Below are 21,194 nucleotides of genomic sequence, written 5' to 3'. Positions count from 1 at the left end.
GTTGACCGAACTACCCATCAAAAATCTAACACTTATGACTTCACCGGTGTCACCATCAGGGCACAGGAAAGAGGAAAGAATGAAGTCAGTGTAGCCAGAGAGCAAAGGAATTACCTCAAATGGCATTAGGTGGAAAACCAGGTTTCAAGGATCCAAGGTAAAAAGCAAAAACATTAGTCATCATAAGTGTGGGACCTCACCTGTGATTTTTGAACTACTCTCCTGAACAATTATTTGTTTTAATTCCGACAGCACTTGTTTTACCCTTAGCTTTGAAGGAGGACAGAATGCTGTAAGAGCATTTGTTTTATCCCCAGTGCCCACTTCATTTATTTATTTCAAATGAATATCCATTTATTCAAGGTGCTTGTCCTCCAAGGCTTTAGAATATGCTCTGTCTTCGGTTCTTGCCTCGCCCTAAAAGTAAACAACATCAAACATAAAAATAGACTGTTAGGAGATTGAACTTAAGTTAAGATACACTCTGAGTAAAAAAAGGAGGATCCTTTACAGAACATTTCTGATGATTCTTTGGGGCCAAGTTACTTCTGAGAAGTAGTGATGACGGTTGGACCAAAAAACCGAAATGATTAAACTGGGTTTTTCACTGAGTTATTAGAATCCTAGTCTATCCTAGCACGGCGCAAAAGCAGAAGTTGTTCAGTGATGATGGTCCTGACCCATTGAATATTGTTACATCATTTACTAGTAATGCGACGCAGATGTTGTGAGCTGCACAGTGTGAACAAGGCAATCTCTCACTTGCACTGTGCAGCAGTCTATTGGACTTTTAATTGTTATTCTATTTTATGGAGTGTAAAAATCCGTGAGATTTAGTTTGATCCGTGAGATTCAGTGTCACGTAAGTGAGACATGAGAAATGTTGAAAATCCCTCTAACAGATAAAATGTAAGACTTGACAGGTATGATCATGACCCCTCCCCCCCAACGTGTCTCGGTGTCCGACTCTGTTGAGTTCTTAAGGATAAGACCACCCAGACTGCCTGGTTTGCCAAACCCAACCGGAAATCCCATTACTACTGAGAAAGAATCTTTTGTGGAGTGATATTTGTTTTGGTAACTGTTCTTTCGAAAGAACTTGTGGTGGTAAAGGGAGGGGGGAGACATCGCTGTACCTGTTTGCGGAAACACTGAGGTCCTGTGTCCAGGATCCCTTTGTAACTGCACCTCTTTAAGGGAGAACACAGAGGATGCTGGAGATAAAGAGAAAAGGAGAGGGAGGACATGGAATAACTGGTGGTTTCTCTCAAGGCACATTTCTCAAATTGATCCACAATTTGTTGTTTTTCTCTCTCTAAAAGAAAATAAGACATTTCCAAAACAAAATAAATAAACAAACAAGTAAGCCGATTCCCCTGTGTTAGACCATCTGCCTTGGCAGTAGTGATGGATTACACCAGCAGACTCACTGTCAGGTAGGGTCAGGATGTTCTCCCCCAGAGACTTGAAGTAGGGATGACTTAAGGAGGCCTCAGCAGACATGCGGCTCCGTGACTCATACTAGGGGGAAAGTACAGCACATTAATGGGCATAACAACATACGCATTTATTCCAGTACAGACATGCTGAACACACCTGCATGTTCTCAAAATGTAAGCTATAAGATATTCATGGCTGTGATTTAGATACATCTCTGCAGAGACCCAATTGATCAGAGAGTTAGAGAATGAATACCTTTTTCACAAATATTTCAATTCCTCAACATTATGATTTGGGCCAGCAAGTACATGTCACCTTTTGTGTCTTCATTTAGAAGTTTGTGGTCACTTCTTTTGGATGAATATGTGACATTAATATGTCAAAGTGGGTGTACCAATTAATGATTGCCTGAGTTGCAGGAATAAGGACTTTGCCAGTACACATATACATGCACCCACCCATGCACGCACACATACACACACATACACACATACACACACACACACACACACACACACACACACACACACACACACACACACACACACACACACACACACACACAAAGAGATGCACTCACAACAGGGTCAAATCCTTTTCTGCCAGCTTTTCCACTCATGTTCACCACACACAGAGATGGGAGGTATTGCCCTTTTGTATGACGGGGAGCTGGTCGGAAATCTAATTGTGTCCAGAGCTGAAAGAACTCAGCCAACGGCTACTGTACATCGGAGGCTAAGTCTTTCAGTAACCCTCGCTTCTAAAAACATGCAGTGCCACCTTTGTGTCCTTAGGAATCTATGAATGCCATTTTTCCTGAGACTTCCTGTTTTTTTACTGTCTAAGGATTTCATCATCATCATCATAATAACACAGAGTGGTGTGGGTTTTGTGGCTCATATGCTCTCAATGGTAATAATCCAACAGAATTATAGTGTTGTACATGAATCCATAAAATGTACAATTGGAAATAGTGTAAAAGTAATATACTGTACATTAAACATGATTGATGTTGCGTTAAAGTATTGAATTGTCATTAGGTGGCTTTGATGAGTAATAAGTAATGAAGTAATGGCTTCTCTGAAGACTCTCACCATAAGTAACGCTGAGAGCAGGTCAATCCCTTCAGTGTCCAATCTGAAAATAAGAGTAGAGGGACAATACAGGAGAAATAGGTTATCACAGACATGCTCCTCAGGCATGTGTTGGTGTTGGCTGTGCCTAAAAGTGTCTTTCAGAGCTGCCGAAACCTGCTCTGTTTGAGTGGTTTACCTGGGGACGTGATTAATTAGAGGCTGGAGCCTGTACTGAGGGAAGAGGTAGGACCGGAACTCCTCATCACATGTGATACCCGCCCAGGTATCCTCCGTTGGGGTACCTGAGAGTGATGAAATCGAGAATTTATCTGAGACATTTATCGTAGTCAGCCATGATAAATGGACCAGTGCACTAAGCCTCAATCCGTAGCACACAATTTGAATAAACCCAGTTCACTTTTTATCTCATTCCACCTGTGAGTTGAGATCTCATCTTGCAGATTATAATGAATAAAGCGTATCCACATGCAGTTATTGATGACAACGTTGACTAGGCACACACTGTGCTGCTCACCCAACATTCTGAAGACCAGATGCAGCTCCTCCTTGACGGTGGAACCTGGGAACATGGGCCGGCCGGTGGCCATCTCAAACTGGATGCAGCCAACGCCCCTGAGCACAGACCACTGGTCAAAACTAGCAACACCTGTGTGTATGTACTGCATTTGGCTGAAAATAATTTGTGTTGAGTGATTTCAATCTATATGCAGTTTCATTTTGCAAACATGTTGTTGTCAGGGGCAGTACTATAAGCAGCTGTTTAATTGTTTTCAGAGTTTAGTATTCAGTATTTCAGAGCGTCAACATCATTTTGGATCAATACCAAATGCAGTACATGCTCACCTTGATTTTTAAAACCTTGAAACAATTGGAACTTTAATTCATCTGAACAATAACAGAATTTAACTGAAGATTGATTCACTCAATCACAGAACAGACAAGACACACTCAGACAAGAGTCTCACCACATGTCTATGGGAGTGGAGTACTCTGTAGACCCCAGCAGAACATCAGGTGGTCGGTACCAAAGTGTCACTACTTCATTGGAGTATGTCTTGGTCGGGACTGATTGGGCCCTGGCCAAGCCTGAGAATGCCAGAGAGAGGGGGACAGAGAAAAAGGACTCAGACCCATCTGTTGCCTGGTGACCAAAGCCAGAACAAATGCCTGAGAAACATGCAGAATGAACCACAGCGCCAAAGGAGACTATTTTTTAGAGGAAAAAAATCTGCTTTTAGAAGGAATGACAACGTCTGTCTGTTAGAAGTAACATTAATACACCATGATCAGGTGTATCAATGTGTGACAACAGTAAATGTGTGGAAAAGATGCATGACTCAAGCATGAAGGATGAAATTCTGGCTTCTGAAATCTCAAATGCTTCTCACCAAAGTCAGCAAGTTTTAACTCTCCTTTCTCGTTGATGAGCAAGTTTTGAGGCTTCAGGTCTCTGTGCAGTATTTTCCTCTTATGGCAGTAAGCCAGGCCTCGGAGCAGTTGGTACATGAAGATCTGTAGGTTAACCCAGAAACACAGACATACACTGAGGTAAACACTGGATCAACGCTGTAGGCAATATCACAACAGCAATGATAAAAAAGAACTGGGTGATTGTTGACCCAAAGCGGCTCACCTTCACATTATGCATACTCATGAGGTTTCCACAGCTATCAAGGTACTGCTTCAAGTCACTGTCCTGTAGAGGACCATCAAAAACAGGAATGTGAACACTCGTCACAATCCCAACAAACCCAGAAATCTCACAGTGCAAAGTGTGATAGTCAATAGTACAAGCGTACCATTCTGCCAAACGGAAATCTACAGAACAGACATGTCACTCCTAAGGATAGTGTTGCTCCAAGCATATTATCTTTGTTTAAAATTCCTACAGAAGCACGTTTTTCTGGAATTTTCACACAGTAATTTTGGACATGTAGTAGCTTAGTATAATCTTCTATCAGAGTGAGTAAGTATTAAGTGTGAATTATGAACTAATTATTTTTGGTGGTATTTATTTTTCATATTCACAGGAGCTCTCACACAAACACCAACCCATCAAAGTATTAAGAAGCTTACCAAGTACTCAAAGACTAAGGTAAGACAGCGTTCTGTGTGGATTATGTCGTGCAGTGTCACAATGTTGGCGTGCTTCAGGTTCTTCAGCAGGGAAACTGGTTAGGAAAAAACAAAACTCAGATAATTACTTCACAGTTATTTTCATGGAATGACTTAAACATCCCGATTACTTCAGGTCATGTAACTTTTACAGGTATGGCAATCAATAAATGAAATACCATGGCAGTATTTGCTATGTATTGCAGTAGATACAAAATGGATAATGTGTGTGATGTGCGATAATAAAACATTTTTTATCTGAAAATATATATATTTTTAATCTTTTTCTTAACTTGAAATGGCTCATGAAATAATTTAACACTACTTTTGTTAAATTATCCTGTAGTGCTTGGCTCGTTTCACAGTCAAGCTCCCCCAAAATCCTGCTTTTCTGACTAAGCACGCTAGGGGGCAACAGTGTTCCACATTGTGTTGGCTTGAGTGGCTCAAGGCTGTTTTGAGCCCTCACCAGTAACTTTCAGACAGCTGCCACCACACAAGCAGGTCCTGCCTTTGAAGAGGGTTATCCAAACAACAGTTTGCCCAGCCCCTCTAATCCCGTACCATCCGGGGAGTTTGCTGATGTGCAGGCTGGTAGAGAACTAACGTCAATCACTATTGCCAGGGGGTCTCTGTAAAAATAACTGTCTATCTGCAGGTGAGCCAAAAAAGTTTTGCAACCTGGGACACTTTGACATTAACTACCTGAATGACATTGGCTCCCTTACAGTCAACATCCAGTCTCTACTACCATGTAATGTCTGTTGTTTCTTCAAAAATTCAAGAGAAGCCAGTGAGTTATTGTAACTAAGCAGCTTAGAAGATATTTGTCAGTATCTACAGACTCGTTTGCATGCTAGCATTCACACCTTTGCATGTGTTCACAACAAGACTGGAGTCGGAGGATATTAGCAAAACTGAATAATTATTTAGCATATCTGGTGGCTGATGTTTGAAAGAATGTTGCTTACCACAGTTTTATGTCAATTTAGGTTGAACAATTGGCTACCAATAAGTAAAATCGTAAAATTGGGTGCTGCTTAGAACTACAGAAAAACAGCTAGACTTGAATTTAAGGGCTCTGTTAGTGGTACATTTGATCTGCTACCTTATTCCACTTCCCTTTAGTTTCACAGGAAAAACCAGAGACTTCATATCACATTTGTTTGTTGAGTAATTTACACTTTTTTAAATTCCCTTGGAGGAGATGGTGTGCTTCTGATTAGCGCAACTTTTGGAGGGTTAGATGTGAGTACAGAGCTGCTTGTAGGTCAAAGGTGAGTTCTCAAAACACCATGACGCTCTCACGCCATGGAACCACCCAGTGCACGTGTAGTACACACAGCTGCTTCATTGACTAGCCCTGGTCTTTGTGTCAGATTGCTCAAAAGTGACTTGTCCAAGATAAGCATGGATGGCAGTAGCCTGGTCCATGACGGTATGTGAACTCTGGTGCTCTGAAGGTGTTACCTTCCCGTATGGCTGTGCAAGGTGCTCCCTCTTCGTGCTCCAGACGGATCTCTTTCAGAGCCACAAGGTTCTCTGTTAGTTTGCTGCGTCCCTTGAACACTGTAGCATACGTGCCCTAAACGCACACACACAAATTAGAAAGATGGTTTTAAAAGGCAAATGTCAGCTGATGTCCTTTTGGCTCTCTCTTGTTCAGCCTGCTAATTCTCCTTCTAGGTATTTTCCAAGTTGGGGCTGTCATACCTCACAATGCCCTTTGCTCTTTACTCAAATTGAAGGCAGGATCACATGTCTCTGTTCTCACCCTACTTTCACAGTGATGCTAGATAAAAAGAACTCCTGACTAATTCATTGCGGTTTTACATTTGCAAGTTAACTTGAGTTTAACAAAAGAGGTCTTGTACTACCATAACATTTTGAAAGCCACCTACAATGTGAGGGCTCCAAAAGCTCACAGAATAGAACATTATGTTGACTTTGAAAGGAATATTTTTTTCACCCTTATAAACCAGGTACCTGACTTTAAACAGAATAACACCAAGGGGCTTGGCATTATCAGCCACTGATCTCAGTGTGTGTAAAATGGACTGGTTTTTCTGGATCTTTTCTGTGTACACTGTGCTTACATAACCCAGTGAGAGAAAACGCCACTTCCAGAAATATTTACCTCACCCAGTTTCCCCAATTTGACATAGGTCTCAAGTTTCCCGAAGCCAATGTCCGACTGCAAGAGGAGTACAAGAGAAATGAATTGTTGACTTGATAGCATTTACATTCTTCACTTATGCAATAAGACAATCTAATACAGCTCAAATGGACCCACAGGAAGTGGCTCAAAGCTACTAAGTTTGGATCGTACCACAAAAGTCTGTAAGAAAAGTTACTACAGATCAAGATATATAGATGAAAGACATACAGTACCCTCCAGAATGAATGGGACCCTTATTAAATATGAGTGAAAAAGGATGATGAGAAAGTACTCAGCAAAAAAAGAAAATATATAAATTCTATATGAGCCTATTACCACAAGAAAAAAAAAGATCACAAATTAACTTTTCTTCCCAAAAACGTGTGTTATTGGCACCCCCTCATTTAGTACTTTGTGCCACCCCCATTTGACAACAGACCAGTTAAGACGTGGGCAAACAGAAGAAGGGATCATCTACAGTTCCTCAACGCAGAATCTTTCCATATCTGGCAGAGTACTGGGTCTTCTCGTGTTAACTCACTTCTTGAGCACAACCCACAGTTTTTCAATTGGATTTAGGTCAGGGGACTGGAATGGCCGTGGCAAAAGCTTGATTCCGTGTCCATTTAACCATTTTTTACTTAATTTTGATGTGTACTTTGGATTGCTGTCCTGCTGGAAGATCCACACACGACCAAGATTTAGCTTCTTAATCGGAGGCAGACCGATTTTTATTTAGAATCACCTGGTATGTTTTGGAATCCATAATACCATGTATGCAAACAATACTGCCAGGGTCTTTGGAGGAGAATCAGCCCCACAGCATCACAGATCCTTCACCATATTTAACAGTTAATTAGGTGCTTTGTAGCTATCTTTATTTCTACAACAAACCAACCTTGAGCATTTGAAGTCAAAGACCTCAATGTTTGTTTCGTCTGACCACAGCATCCTGTCCCAGTTAAAGTTCCAGTGGCCTCTAGCAAACTGCAAGGGCTTTTGCTTGTGACGGAAATATAGGAAAGGCTTCTTTCTGGTATACCTTCCAAACAGTTTGTTGGTATAGAGTTGACAGTTTACGGTGGATCCGGCGACACAGTGACCCCAAGATGCTACCAAACTTAGGATATTGTTTTACTTCTCTGACCATGTATCCGTTCCATGATTTTTGCAATTCAATACATTTTTGCTGATTGCAATGGAATGCTGTTGATTTTTTTCCCATGGTGATGGATTACTAAGGATTTGGGCCCTGTGACACCTATTTTTTTTATACCCCAGTGACACAGGAAATAATTGATGACTGCTTTAAAATGTCCTAAACAATTAGGCCAATTTATCATAAGCTAAAAATGCTTGGGATCATGTATGATTTTGTTTTAAGAATTTACTAACGGTTGCTTTATTCTCTATTTATTTCTATTTCCAATATAATATTGATAGATATTAGAAGATTGATAACTGATAAAGTTAATTTTTTACAAGCCTTTTTCAATCATCTTGAGCAAGTGTGCCAATAATTCTGGAGGGCACTGTCCATACACATGCTTTTAAAGCATCCTAGATACCCAGTCTGCTTTGCATACGTATTGAGAGACTTCCTCTCACACCATGATATACAGCTAGCCTTGCCATAGCACTAGCATCAGTAAATAATAACTCATACTGACCAGCGAGGCCCGCCTGGACATGCGGCTGAGAGGAGGTTTGCAGGGCTCCGGGCTCTCCACCTGCAGGTTCTTCAGGAACTCAGGGGGCAGGCGGATATCCATGGGCAGAGACATGCGCTTGCTCACATCCTGCATCACAGAGAAGCACACTGTTTCAAAACAGCTTCATCTGTACCAGAAGCATACTGTACATCTCATCTAGACTCATGTACCCAGACAAGTGGTCTAAATGTGAACAGGAGAGTGTGTAGTGCATCTGAAAAATTCAAAATCAACCAAGGTTCAGGTAAGGAGAATCTAAAAGAAGATTATGGTTGAGAGGAAACCAGATCATACCAAAGTTTTAATGAGTTTTCTGCAGAGATATAATCTCATGATCAAGTCACGTAATCTACGACCCCATGATACTAGATCCCAACAAACAATCCTTTCCACCAACATATCCAGTGGAGAGTCAGCAAGTTCTTTCTGCAAACTACTGTTGTAGATTGTGTACGCCTTTGGAGAAACCCACTGCATGGTGTGATTTGTTTGGCAAACATTGCATTCACTTACTCTGAAATTATTAATATTGAGAAAAATCAAATCTCATCACACAGAGTTATTGATCTCTTACCGCTGGAGTGAATAGTTTTTTGTTTTGTTTTTATTTTGAAATCATTTTATTTCAAAAAATCAAGTTATTCCAGGCTATTTTAGATCTCGATTCAGATCTTTCCACTCCACTCTAAAGTGGCTGCATCTACCTCGTATCTGACTGGAGGGATGAATGAAAACGAGAAAGATGGTTCTCACTGTGTTGGTAGAGTGCTGATTAATTGAAGTTATGACCTAGCAAAGCCACCAGGCAACAGCTGGGTCACAGTGGATGCTATTGAACTTAAATGCCCTTGCCAAAACACACCTCTGTACCTTGGTCCTTGGTAAGTAAAGATTTCAACAATGTAATGAAGACATTGGATTTAGATGCTGTTGCCATGTGTGTGTTACAATGCGATAAAACAAGGATTTGTATGTGTGTACACCTTACACTAACTTCTGTCCTAAGCCCTAAATACAGCCACACAAAAGTAGACACACACACACACTCTCTTGTTATCTGCCTGCTTAACCTACTTCTGAAAATAAGAGGTTGCAATCACATCCGGCCCTGCAAGAGCACATTCCTTCCCAGGCTTTGAGTGTCGTGACTGACCTCCATAGAGAAGCGGCGGAGCTGGTTCTTGCTGCGGTAGAGCAGGTCGTTGGGAGACTGGCCTCCATCTTCTGCTGGCACTGGACTCCGCTCTGGATGCAACGACGGCAGGCCCAGGCTGTTGGGCACCAGGTCTGAAAGAGCAACCAACAGCAGGTTGCAATCTCGGCTCCGAACAATGCGTTCTGTAATGCTACAGGCCGTTTCCAAAAATTAGGGCACTATTTTTAGGGAACAAACAACGATCAGACTTTACACATTGCCTACTTTAGGTATGGACTCTTTGTTCACACAGCAGCAGTGGAAGAGTTCTAGTACTATCTTGGATGCTCTCCAAATTGGAATGTTGTGCAAAGAAAATAACTATTATCATTATCTGTTATAATATCGCAATATCTTAACAGAGTAATATCCATTCAGCCAACTCTTCAATGCACGGCATGCTGAAATCACACACTCCTCCGCCTTCAGATAAGACTTTGTCATTACCCTTTGCACAATTAAAAAGGGATCTTAAGTTGTCTTGTTCTATAATTTTTTTTTTTTTTTTTTAAAGAAGGCAGGTCTAGAGTCATCAACTCTTTGAAAAGAGCCGTCTAAACCTTTCATCTAAACCTCTCATATTATTCCTCCTGCCACGCTTCATTAGTGGGTGGTTAGATTGGCAATGACATGTGTCTGTGTAATTAGAGAATAAAACCTCAGCTGTGAGATGATTGGTCCAGTGACATGGTGGCTGGGAGGCCAACCCAGCCATGTGTCAATGGACAGTTGCCTTCGTTAAACTGGCCCAGGGTGCAATTAACATTCTAATAACAATTACCACGTCGTTATAACATTACACCTTTGCTGTCATCCGTCTGAATGTGTGTCAATCCTCTGCCCTTTTTTCTGAAGAGTATGTGGCATGTCAACGTGGCTGTCAAAAACAAATCCAATTACAGCTCCATTACTCCACGGTGGACATGGCCTTCCCAGATACCATTGCAGATGGCAGCAGGATAGCACGCCTGTTAACCTGCAGTTACTTCCCACCCCACACACCCACAAAAGTTTCATCTTGCCTTCCTGTTTGGCTAAGAGGTGAGACGTTTCAAAAAGGCTTTTCCAATCTGTCACATCAGATTTGGATGGTTTGTTGGAGAGGCCTGGAGAGGCACAGACCAGCTACACACACACACACACACACCTCCCTGCAGTGGAGCGGTGTAATTAAGATCAAGCTCATTACAGGTTGTGCAGCTGGCAGCTGGGGGTGTCTGTGCCACGTCGAGCTCCGACCCGTCGTCTTTCATTAAACTCTCGTCCTTCTCTCCCAGCCCTTCCTCCCATTCCCCGCTACCCATACATCTACATTATCTTAACTAGCAGGACGGAGTTTGCCTACAAGAGCCAGTGTTTGAAAACGTGCCCATCAATTGGCCAAATCTCGATTTGACTTTGTCTATGACACCTACGGAAAACAAGATGGTGACAGGAATCCAACCCTTCTCTCCCAACACGTCCAATCTTTCCCCAAAGCTTTTGTCAAGCTCATCGTGTATACGCTGCCTCCTGCTCCAAACGGAGTCAATAAGCGACCGGGCATCTGGAGGCAGAAAAGCACCTTCCTCTGGGTTTGATGCCCGTGTGGAACACGTTCCACAGAACACACAGAACATGTTCCACAGAACACACAGTACACACAGAACATGTTCCACAGAACACACAGAACACGTTCCACAGAGCTGAGCATCTGTGTGCTGTGCACTCTGTCATCACCCAAACCCCCCCCCACTGTGTCACTCCCAGCCAGGCCCTTGCTCTCGTCCTTCTGTCCCTGATCAAAGCCTGGCCCATGCATGTCATGGCCAGGTGGTGATGCTGGTGTCTGTTGTCTCTGTAGCTCTGTCTGCTAGCTAAAGGATGCGAGAGACGCGGTTAATCTGAGCCAAACTCTGAGTTATATAATTTAAAACAAAAACACGGAGAGAGGCTGCTTGCATACACATGCAATTGTTTGACTGTAGACACTTTTCAAAACGCTAGTAACAGTAGCAATGAAATATCAGCCACTCTAGAATAAAATGAAAAAAGGAAGAGGAGAGACATAATGCCCTTTGAGTGTCTGTAATGTGGGTAAACCAACAAAAGGAAGCACAGGCGCGTATCACGTCTTTTCCAAGCCGCACACTTTCATTTCTCTCTTCTCTTTTCATGTGCTCGTTTTTTTGTCCAACCACCGCGTGGACAAAAGATCACTCACTCGCCTTTATGTCAGAGGCAGCTTTGAAAGCAGGCGGGGACCTGGCGCTATGATCAAAAGCTTCCTCACCACCTCGCTCCATGCTTAATTAGGCTAATTCCGAGCCCACCTCCAGATGCTATTTGGTAATGTCTGTGGGAAAAAATAATGAACCATTCAACAACTCAATTTTCCAGAAATGAATAGCTACTGAAATTCTTGAGTTACTGTAATTAGCCACTAATTTACTTTTAGATGTCAGAAAAATATGTGTTTTCAGACATGGGCTCTACAGAGCCACTTTTATACAGTCAGACAGTGAAAATATCTTCAGTGCAGTCTCTGCGGATCATGCTGTAGGTTCTCCTCTCTCTATATGTTAGATGATTATTCTACAGAATGTTCAATATGCGTTGAGCATGGTCTTTTGTGATAATGTTTAATGTGCTCACGATCCAAGCATGGTTCAGAAGCCTGTTGCAATTTAATTACTGGTTGCTATGGGGACCACAAAGATGAACAAAGGCGATGTCAAAATGAGGGAGAAGAAACACAGATTGGTTTGCAACTAAATGCACTTGCCTACAGGCACAGGCACACCTCTGCTTCTCTCAAGCCTTCTCTTTCTCTACCTCTCTCTCACACACACACACACACTCCCTCTTTCTCACACACTCTCTCTCTCTCTCCCTCACACACAGACACTCACACACTCTCTCTCTTGCACACACACACTCCTTAATTTATTCACCCTCTCATCCACTCACCCACACAAAGATTGGAGTGACTGTACAATATTCAAACTTGAAAACATGCAGACAACCTCGTCTAGCCTACACTACCTCAATCAGAGGCACACTCAGGCTACACTTTCATGCACGAGAAAGAGAGACAGAGAGGAGGAGGGGGGGGATAGACAGAGAGCAAAGGAAGGAAGGAAAGAATCTTGATAAGGAAAGCCCTACAGTACTTTTCTATAGCTTCATAGGTGCATAAGGTTGTTAGGTAAGGGAATGATCCACTGCACCACCCTTAGATGTTTCAGAGGGACACACAATGCCTGGAGACTGGATGGATGGACAGAGGGAAGTGTCTGGAGCAGTGGCGGTGCGTCAATACAAGCCGCCCACACTACAATTTTGAGATGAAAAAAAAAAATGAAATGTCAAAAAACATTATACATCAAATAATTTAATAAGAAATGTACCGTTTTAAAGCGTTAAATGTGTGCCGGAGACCGTAAGCCCCTGTCAAAAAACACTTTAATGTGACCAAATATAATATATTGCCATTCGTTATCATTGAGAGAGAAGCCACTCCTCCCTGTGGGCGCCGGCAGAAACATTTGAGCAAGGACATCTTCTCATTGGCGGATGACAGTTCGAGCCCGGGGCGCACATCACTTGCGCCCACAGCCAATGACAGGGCTTCTTATATATCATCCTGACAGGACTGTCCAATCAGAGACCTTTTGTTATTCCCTCACATCTCATTTAAATATCACATATCTACCGGAGCACCATAGCTAGGCTAGCAGAGAATTGGAATCTGAGAGTATGGCGACTGAAAACTCCTTAGTATCTATTCGTGGAAAACCTTTTAATCGACGATCAGATGCCGATAAGAGGAGACTAAAAGACATGGGACCAAAATGTATGGATTTAAGCACTGACCGCGGGAGGACGTACCTCGACCGGAGCTGGGCTGCTCAGTGAGTAGCCTAATGCTTGTAGCGACGCTACTAGCTTAACTAGTAGCTTGGTTGGCAGTAACGTTGATATTTACAAAACCAAGTAACTTTTCAGTAGCTAAGCTCTTTTATTGATCAAGTAGCGCAGTAGTGTCCTCGAAAATATGTATCCTGGACCTTTCTAATGTTCATACATTCCCTGTATCCATCAAACAGACAAATTAAGCAGTACGTCACTTTAGTGGAGACTAGTGAAAAGGTATCGTAATTTCAAGTACAACAGACGCTGCTCATACATTTAGAATTAATTCATTTTAAATGGGTAGTTTGCATGCACATTCTAGACAACCGGATAACTAGAATGCTGTGGATATTCAGATACAGCTAGAGATGATGAAAGTTAAAATAAAATAAAGTACAAATAAAGGAAGTCCGTGCTGTCTGCTCAGGGAGTCGAATTGGGAAAATGCCAAAGAAAAGTTCCTGTCAACATAATGACATCCAACACAAACATACGAACACACGTACAGGTGATTGAATTTAATTTACCGTTTTTATCTGACTGACAGTTGTGTTGATCACTACAATTGCATTGACTTGGCATGCAGTTTGTTTAACTGAAAGTAGCTACTAAGTTATCAAACTACTTTTGACCGGTTTTTGTAACTTAGCTTGCTACTTCTTTATGAGGTGTAGCTTCTGTGTAGTGAAGCTGAATGTATTGTAGAGTAGCTGATAGCTTCACTCACTACAAATATCAAGAAGCTTGCCCATCACTGCAAATATTCTACTCAAAACCTGTTTTCTTCTCACTGTGGAGAGCTATTTAAACCGCGCCGCCAAACTGCGCCCCCCCCTCAAAAAAATGTCACCAGCCGCCACTGGTCTGGAGACTGGATGGATGGACAGAGGAGAGTGTCTGGAGACTGAATGGATGGACAGGGGGGAGTGTCTGGAGACTGGATGGATGGACAGGGGGGAGTGTCTGGAGACTGGATGGATGGACAGGGGGGAGTGTCTGGAGACTGGATGGATGGACAGAGGGGAGTGTCTGGAGACTGGATGGACACACAGAGGGAAGTGTCTGGCTGGAAGGTGTCCCTGTTCCTTCATTTACACACACAAAGAGCAACAGTCCTGTCATCATTTAAATGTCACAGCACAGCAGCCACGAGGAGACTTTCTTCTAACACACAGTAACTGGGGTCAGTCCAGGCGATACTCCCACCCCTGTCTCTCTCGACCTTGCTCTTTTCCCCTTCGCCCACTCTTTCCTGCTCTTTCTAGTCTAGTTTCATGTCTATTTTTCTCACTCTGTCTCTGTCTCTGTCTCATCGGAGCACCACCACTTTTAATGAAAACTATGATGAATTAGTAGACATAAAAGTCAAGATGATGTGTCTCATATATAAAGTTCCTGAAATGCTATGGCTGAAGTCCCTTTCACTGACCTCCTTAGTACACACACACACACACAAACACACACTGTTCTAATGTAGGCTCTAGCATCTTCGACTGGCTCACAACCAGCTAGAGTGGAGCAGAAAAAGACAATCCAATAAATGGGCCACATGAGGTCGATGTTACTGTGTCCCTAGTGAGGCGCTTGGGCTCTAAAAGGGCGTGTGTGTATATGTGTGTATGTGAGTGTCTGTATGTGTGTGCGTGTGCGCACAAGTAATTGCGCCTCCCACACATTGTCGAGACATGCAGGGTGCCCTGAGAGCTGTTGAGCTGTGTGTGATGTGGTATTGATGACTGCATTTGTTGAATGCACCCTGATGGGCATAGCCACCAGGATTAAACCAGTCCAGCTGTATGGGAAGGGGGGATTGTTAAAGCACATATTCAATTAAACTGAAAGATTTAAATGCAAATAATACATAATGTTTCATCAGACCATGGCAAGTCTAAATGAGTAAACGTGTGTGTGTGTGTGTGTGTGTGTGTGTGTGTGCCTATATTACTCTCACACAAGTACTGCTGGTAATCAACCTGAGCCTTAGCCTCCGCAGTTGAATGGTGCTGATTTATCTGCCTTCTATTCCCCAGCATGTAGCATACTTTGTCTCTCTCATTTCTCTCTGTGGGTTTAGACTCATAACACGTATTCCTCCTCTGATCTCCTGTAAACTTCATCTGCTTACTATTCATACATCTGCACACACCATACATAAATGTGGTATTTTCATCTTTAATAACCTTATGTCTTACATTAATTGTTTTTGAAATAGAATGAGGCAAAAAAAAGGATTCTCTGAGCCTCGTGAAAAATAATTTGTCAGACCATATGCAGCACACTGGAATTTATTTCACTGTTCTCTGTAATTGATTTCTGAAGTTAAGTTAAACATTCAAAGCCAGTGTAATCACCTCTATGTCTCGGTCCCAGTTGAAAACACTGGCGCTATGTCTTTAGGATGCTTATAGCAGAATACATACACTACAGGCATTCATTCATTCTAAAATGTAATCTGTGGCCCAAACTGGTAATGAAGGTTAGTTTGAGGTAATTCAACTAATTTATGTATGTGCTGAACTTTTACTCTCTGGAACTCTTATTTTAGTCTTTTTCATCATTAGAGCCTATGACTGTAACTTCTTACTTTTGCCAGGAAAGCATAATCATAAATGACTCATCGTAGTATTAGTGTTGCGATGCCAACATGTTATAAGCCTATATAATTTGGACCTTCAGGCTTGGCATTTTCTTTGAGATACTTAGACAAAGTTGTCTGACATTTGTGATGATTAGCATTAGCTATTATATTACACACTCACACACAGCGGGGTTCTGGAGTGATATGAAACTAAGATTATAGATGATTTCTTTTTAGGCCAGGTACATAGAGTATATAAACATTTTCACTTCTGGTGAAATGTTTCGCACACCATAATTGCCTGCCTTGTTAGGATCCTGCTATCACTCCTTTATTGAAGCCATAAAGAGCAACAAAGAGCAGTGGAGAAGAGATGAGGAGATCACAGAGGGCAGATACTATTACACGCTCATGAGAATAATAATAATAAAACATCTTTGAAGGCCCATGGTTAGGGAAGCCATTTTGAACAGTTAACATAGAGAATCTATAGTGTTAATAATTATATTGTTAGGACAATCAATACAGTATACCTGCTTTAAGGAGCCAATCCATCTTAGCAATTCAGTGTTCCTCTAAAAAATATTGCGCCCCAGGCATTAAGCAAAACCTGTAAATACATTCTGTGCATTAGCGCTCGGCAACCAGTCTGTGCTATTTTTAAATATGAGTGTAATGACGTGATAGTTTTGTGTGACTGCATTGATTAAGAAGAGGTTTTGCATAACTGAATGTTAGCATCCAGTTATGCAGACGGACCCAAAATAAGTTCCACCGAGAGACACGCAAGATGCACACTCTATTAAACTGGACTGAACTGCATTTGAAGACCAGATGCCTGAGCTAAAATTGTATAAGTCACATGGCCGGGCATTTTTAGATGCCAATCCTTTTTTTCCCCCATCATGTAGCTCTCTATTGAGAGGGAATAACAGCAGTCCCTACTCTTCCATATCTCCTCATGTTCCCCTTGTCTGCTGTCTGCCTTGACCTTCCATTCTCTTCCAGCTGTCCACATCTCTGCGTCTGTCTCTCTCCGGGGCATATACCAGCCCGGGCGCCAGCGGGATAAACCAATCAGGGCCCCTGCGCTTATTGAAGTAAAAAGGAAGGAAGACCAACAGAAAGGGGGAAAAAGGTTCAATAGCAGACTGGAATGAGAACAGACAGCTGAGGAGCCCCGAAGCTCCCACAGCAAATGTTCCATTCTCATCTGTGGACACGGATGGATGGACAGACGGACACACAGGGCTCCCCAGCTGCCTGCTCTCTGGAGATGCCCAGCGTCTCTGTACCTCAGTGTGACATCTCTCATTTCAGCAAGATGCCTTGGGGTGGCTTTGAAAAAAGGAAATTCGGACTTAAACTATTACCACAAAACCTATTTAGGCAAGAGTATTGTGGTGCTATTTTGGCAACTGTAAAAACGGAACAAAACTAAAATGCCCAAAGCTCTTCCCCTAAGTCCTAATCCCTAGTCAGGAGGGCAGTTGATTCATGACCACAGAAGGTGGCATGCTTTTGGAGAGACTGTAGACTTCGAACCTCACCCTCCCCTTACCCAGAGTTTTGCCCAGGCAGATCTGAACTGAGAGCTTGTTTGGGTCTCTGTGTCCAATAACTGCTTTAAATCTGTTTATTTATGGCACGAGTCGTCAAAGCTCCAAAATGTATTTGGGTTTCTGAGTGCAGACACCTCAAAGCTCATACTTCTCAACAATAAACTTTAGATTACTCACTGTTTTTCACTGATTAGTAATGCCTGTTTGGAGAACTTCACACAGTCTGAGTATATCTGTGGCTATTGTAACATATTCTTTATTTTGTATTCTCTTGTTACTATCCTTTTCATAAGCAAGCACATTGAGCCTGTTTTTGTTTCTCATCTATGCAGGCATCAGCTGCAAAGGTCTGGCTTTTTACGGCATTCAGGAATACTGCCTGTGGGAAAGCGCCTTACCTTCGCTGTGACGGATGTTGAGTTGGTTGATCTGTTCAGTGATATCGTTTTCCTCAATCGTCTCTGTTCTGGGCACAGACAGTGAGAAGCGACGCTTGAAGTTCTTCATTTTGTTCATGTCGCTGGTGATCCTGGGAGGAAACAGAAAACAAAGATAAAGAAAAACGTTTGACTCAATGAAAGTAAAACGAGCAAAGACATCTTTAGTAATATTTGTTCTGATCTTTCTTTTTTTTTTTTTTTTTTTTTTTTTTTTTACTTTCCCCAGACTTTTTTGTCTGCTCTCCCAGTGGATGTTTTACTAAGAGACGAAAAACAAATGGGCACAGCAGGCTTGAAGCAGAGATTGTTGCTTTACGTTCGTCGCTGTATCCACACAGCACCGAGAACACCAAGAAGAATTATTCATTTCTTAGTTTCCCACAAACAGCTTCATTCCGTCTGTCTAATTTAAGCACAAGAGTGACAAGAGGTTTGCGAGATACATTCAGCTTGTTAAACAAAGGTGTTGTTTTTCCCCCGTCTGTAACAAGTAGAAACTGTTACTTTTCTGAAGGCAGCAAAGAAATCTATCATCTTTGTTAAAAAAAAAACTGTTGTGACAGGGTTGGAAGAGTTCTCCAGCATGTCCCTGTCCCTGAGGTCTGCCAGTGTAAACTTTAGTGGATTTACTGTTTGATTTATGGACTCCGGCTGGCATCCATAAATAAGTCTCCAACAAAAGCTGAATTAACTTTTCAGAAAGACTTTGCTATTCTACAACACAGGTCCTGTGGTGCAATTTTGTGCCACAAAATTGTCTTACTATTTTCAGTTGTGGTCTGAAAAAACACCTGCACATTTTGTGTTTGTAACACGGAAACACTTGAAATAGTAACAAATGATGGGAGAGAAATAACCACAACCTTGAATGTCACTGAACACAATGAGAGAGACATAACTTCAACACCTATCCTGAATCACTGCTATGAACTTTGAAGTTGAAGTAGGGTCATGAGGACTATCCTGAGGACAGGAGGCATGTCCTATGTAGCCTTTGTCACTGGAGTATATTATAATTAATTAATACTATTTCAATGTTTTACCATTTTTAAGCAATGGACACACTACAGTCACTGTTGATAATTAAGAAAGACTTAACCTGAATAATCCACATTCAATAATCCAGTAATCCAAAATCAAAATTAAATCAATTAGCTCCACTAGAGATGGATATTAAAAAGAAGAGAATCAAGACTTTGTAATTCATAAGACAGACAACCTACATCATCCCTAAGAAATACAAGACCACAAAATACAGTTTTAGCCTAGAATTCCCAGAATTAACTTCCACAAATATAACAACAGATTTAAGGTCTTATTATCTCTTATATTGTAGAGTCATCATCAATTACTTGAATACCTACAATACATCTACTTAGTGCATTTGTAACCCATGAAGAAGCTAAAACATATGATTGCATCATCAACACAGTAACAAAAGGATGGAGGTCTCGCTTATGATCAAAAAATATATCAGTTTGTCTTGCCACAACACCACAACACCCCACCCACCCGGCACCACTATGCCTTTCTGTGATCTCTCCTCTGAATTTGCACACACAGCTGTCTCCTCATTAGGCTTTTACAAAGCACCTTTTCCTCCAAATGATTTACACACTGTTCTTTTATCTGTTGCGCTGCCCTTTCCTTTTCTGCTCCTTTCTCTTGTCTTCAGTGGCATGTTCCTGAGCAGTGGATGGGGCCGTTGCTAGGGAATCCCCCCTCCCCTCCTTTTTCAGGATGAAGCTGCTGGATGTGTGTGCAGGGGAGGCGCTGTCTGCTTGGCTAACTATTCTGACACCAGGGATGAGATTGCTGCTGCAGTAGGGCTTTTATTACCAATTAATCTCAAAGCCTGTGTTTTTTCCCGTTAGAAATGAGCAAAGGTTGATTTACTGGCACTGGTGTCTCAATTAAAAAGTTCTTTAACAACAAGATAACTTCTCTCTCTGTCGTCACATTATCTGCTTTGTACCTTTCATACACCACAATCTCCAAAGAATTTGACTCGGGAACATCTCAGTGTTCAGCATCAACCATCTCAGCCATGGCAAACCATTGAGGCACCCCTTAAGCTGCACTGGTGGTCATGCTTGTGCTAATCTATTCCCTGTCATGAGAAAGACCTGTCTAGGTTTCAAAGGCTTCTGGCATCATATGCCTCTTCAGAGCCAATCTGTTCCTGTGCTCCTTTCAGCTGCATTGACCTGGAGCCAAGCATCGCACGCCTCCTCAAACCACAGACACAGCAGTCCCCTGAGATGGAGCGCAGCACGACAGTGCAGGAGGCTTTCCTGTGTGATGCTCCAGCGCAGCTGTGGCACATGGTACTCTGCTGGAGACGGGGAGGTTTCTGTTTTATGGCATGCCAGTGTAGTCAACTTCTTTACAAGTGAAGGATGGAGGAAAGTAGAATACAAGTATGAACTTCTCCGCAGTGTTATTTCTGAAAGTCAAGAGCTGTTACGAAAAAGATTTTCATCTTACGATTCACACACCAATGAAAGTGCAAGACCTGCAGCTGAGGTAGTTCAGAAATGAATTCACACCTCATTTTAAAAAAGCCTCTCGCTGAGTAGCTATCAGCAGGAAGATTAGGTGAGATTACAAGGAAGGATGAGACAGAGGATACATAAATATATACATCAGACACTCTGCATTCAAATTCTGTGGTGTATCTTTGTAGATGTCAATGTAAAGTGGTGACGCACAGATCACTCAGAACAGAGACCACGCAGCCATACTACTAGCAGTACAACTATTCTACTTTCTGACAGATATAAGAGAAGAAATCAAAGACTCACACACTGAGCTTTTGATGGTCATTTATAGAGTACACAGGCACGCCCGTGGATATCTTTGTGATGAACCTGTTTAGCTCGAACCATTCCAGCAGCCATCATTTTATCGCTCCCCCGGCTCTCATCCCCATGGCATTTGCATCTGTCTGCCCTGAAAGCAATTACAGGCAGAATAAGTGCTGCCAGAAATAGAAGCACAGAC

At 42.1% G+C, this 21,194-nt stretch overlaps 1 protein-coding gene across 1 annotated transcript; it reads right to left on the bottom strand.

The window, feature by feature from the left end:
- Positions 1–95: 95 nt before the first annotated feature.
- On the bottom strand, positions 96–18,267 carry cdk18 (cyclin dependent kinase 18; the record flags this gene model as incomplete). Its single annotated transcript, XM_080845939.1, has 15 exons — positions 96–417; positions 1,137–1,214; positions 1,431–1,521; positions 2,535–2,577; positions 2,713–2,818; positions 3,052–3,149; positions 3,503–3,623; positions 3,926–4,049; positions 4,171–4,233; positions 4,614–4,708; positions 6,123–6,237; positions 6,790–6,846; positions 8,481–8,609; positions 9,676–9,809; positions 18,150–18,267. The coding sequence occupies 15 exons, from the start codon at positions 18,265–18,267 to the stop codon at positions 383–385; spliced, it is 1,407 nt and encodes a 468-aa protein (XP_080702065.1). The 3' UTR covers positions 96–382.
- Between the last annotated feature and the right edge of the window lie 2,927 nt (positions 18,268–21,194).

Source organism: Sprattus sprattus (genome assembly GCF_963457725.1).
Source record: "Sprattus sprattus genome assembly, chromosome: 10".
NCBI classification, from domain to species: Eukaryota; Metazoa; Chordata; class Actinopteri; order Clupeiformes; family Clupeidae; genus Sprattus; species Sprattus sprattus.
Note: the sequence above shows the minus strand (reverse complement) of the source record. Positions and strands in the feature narration are given on the sequence as shown.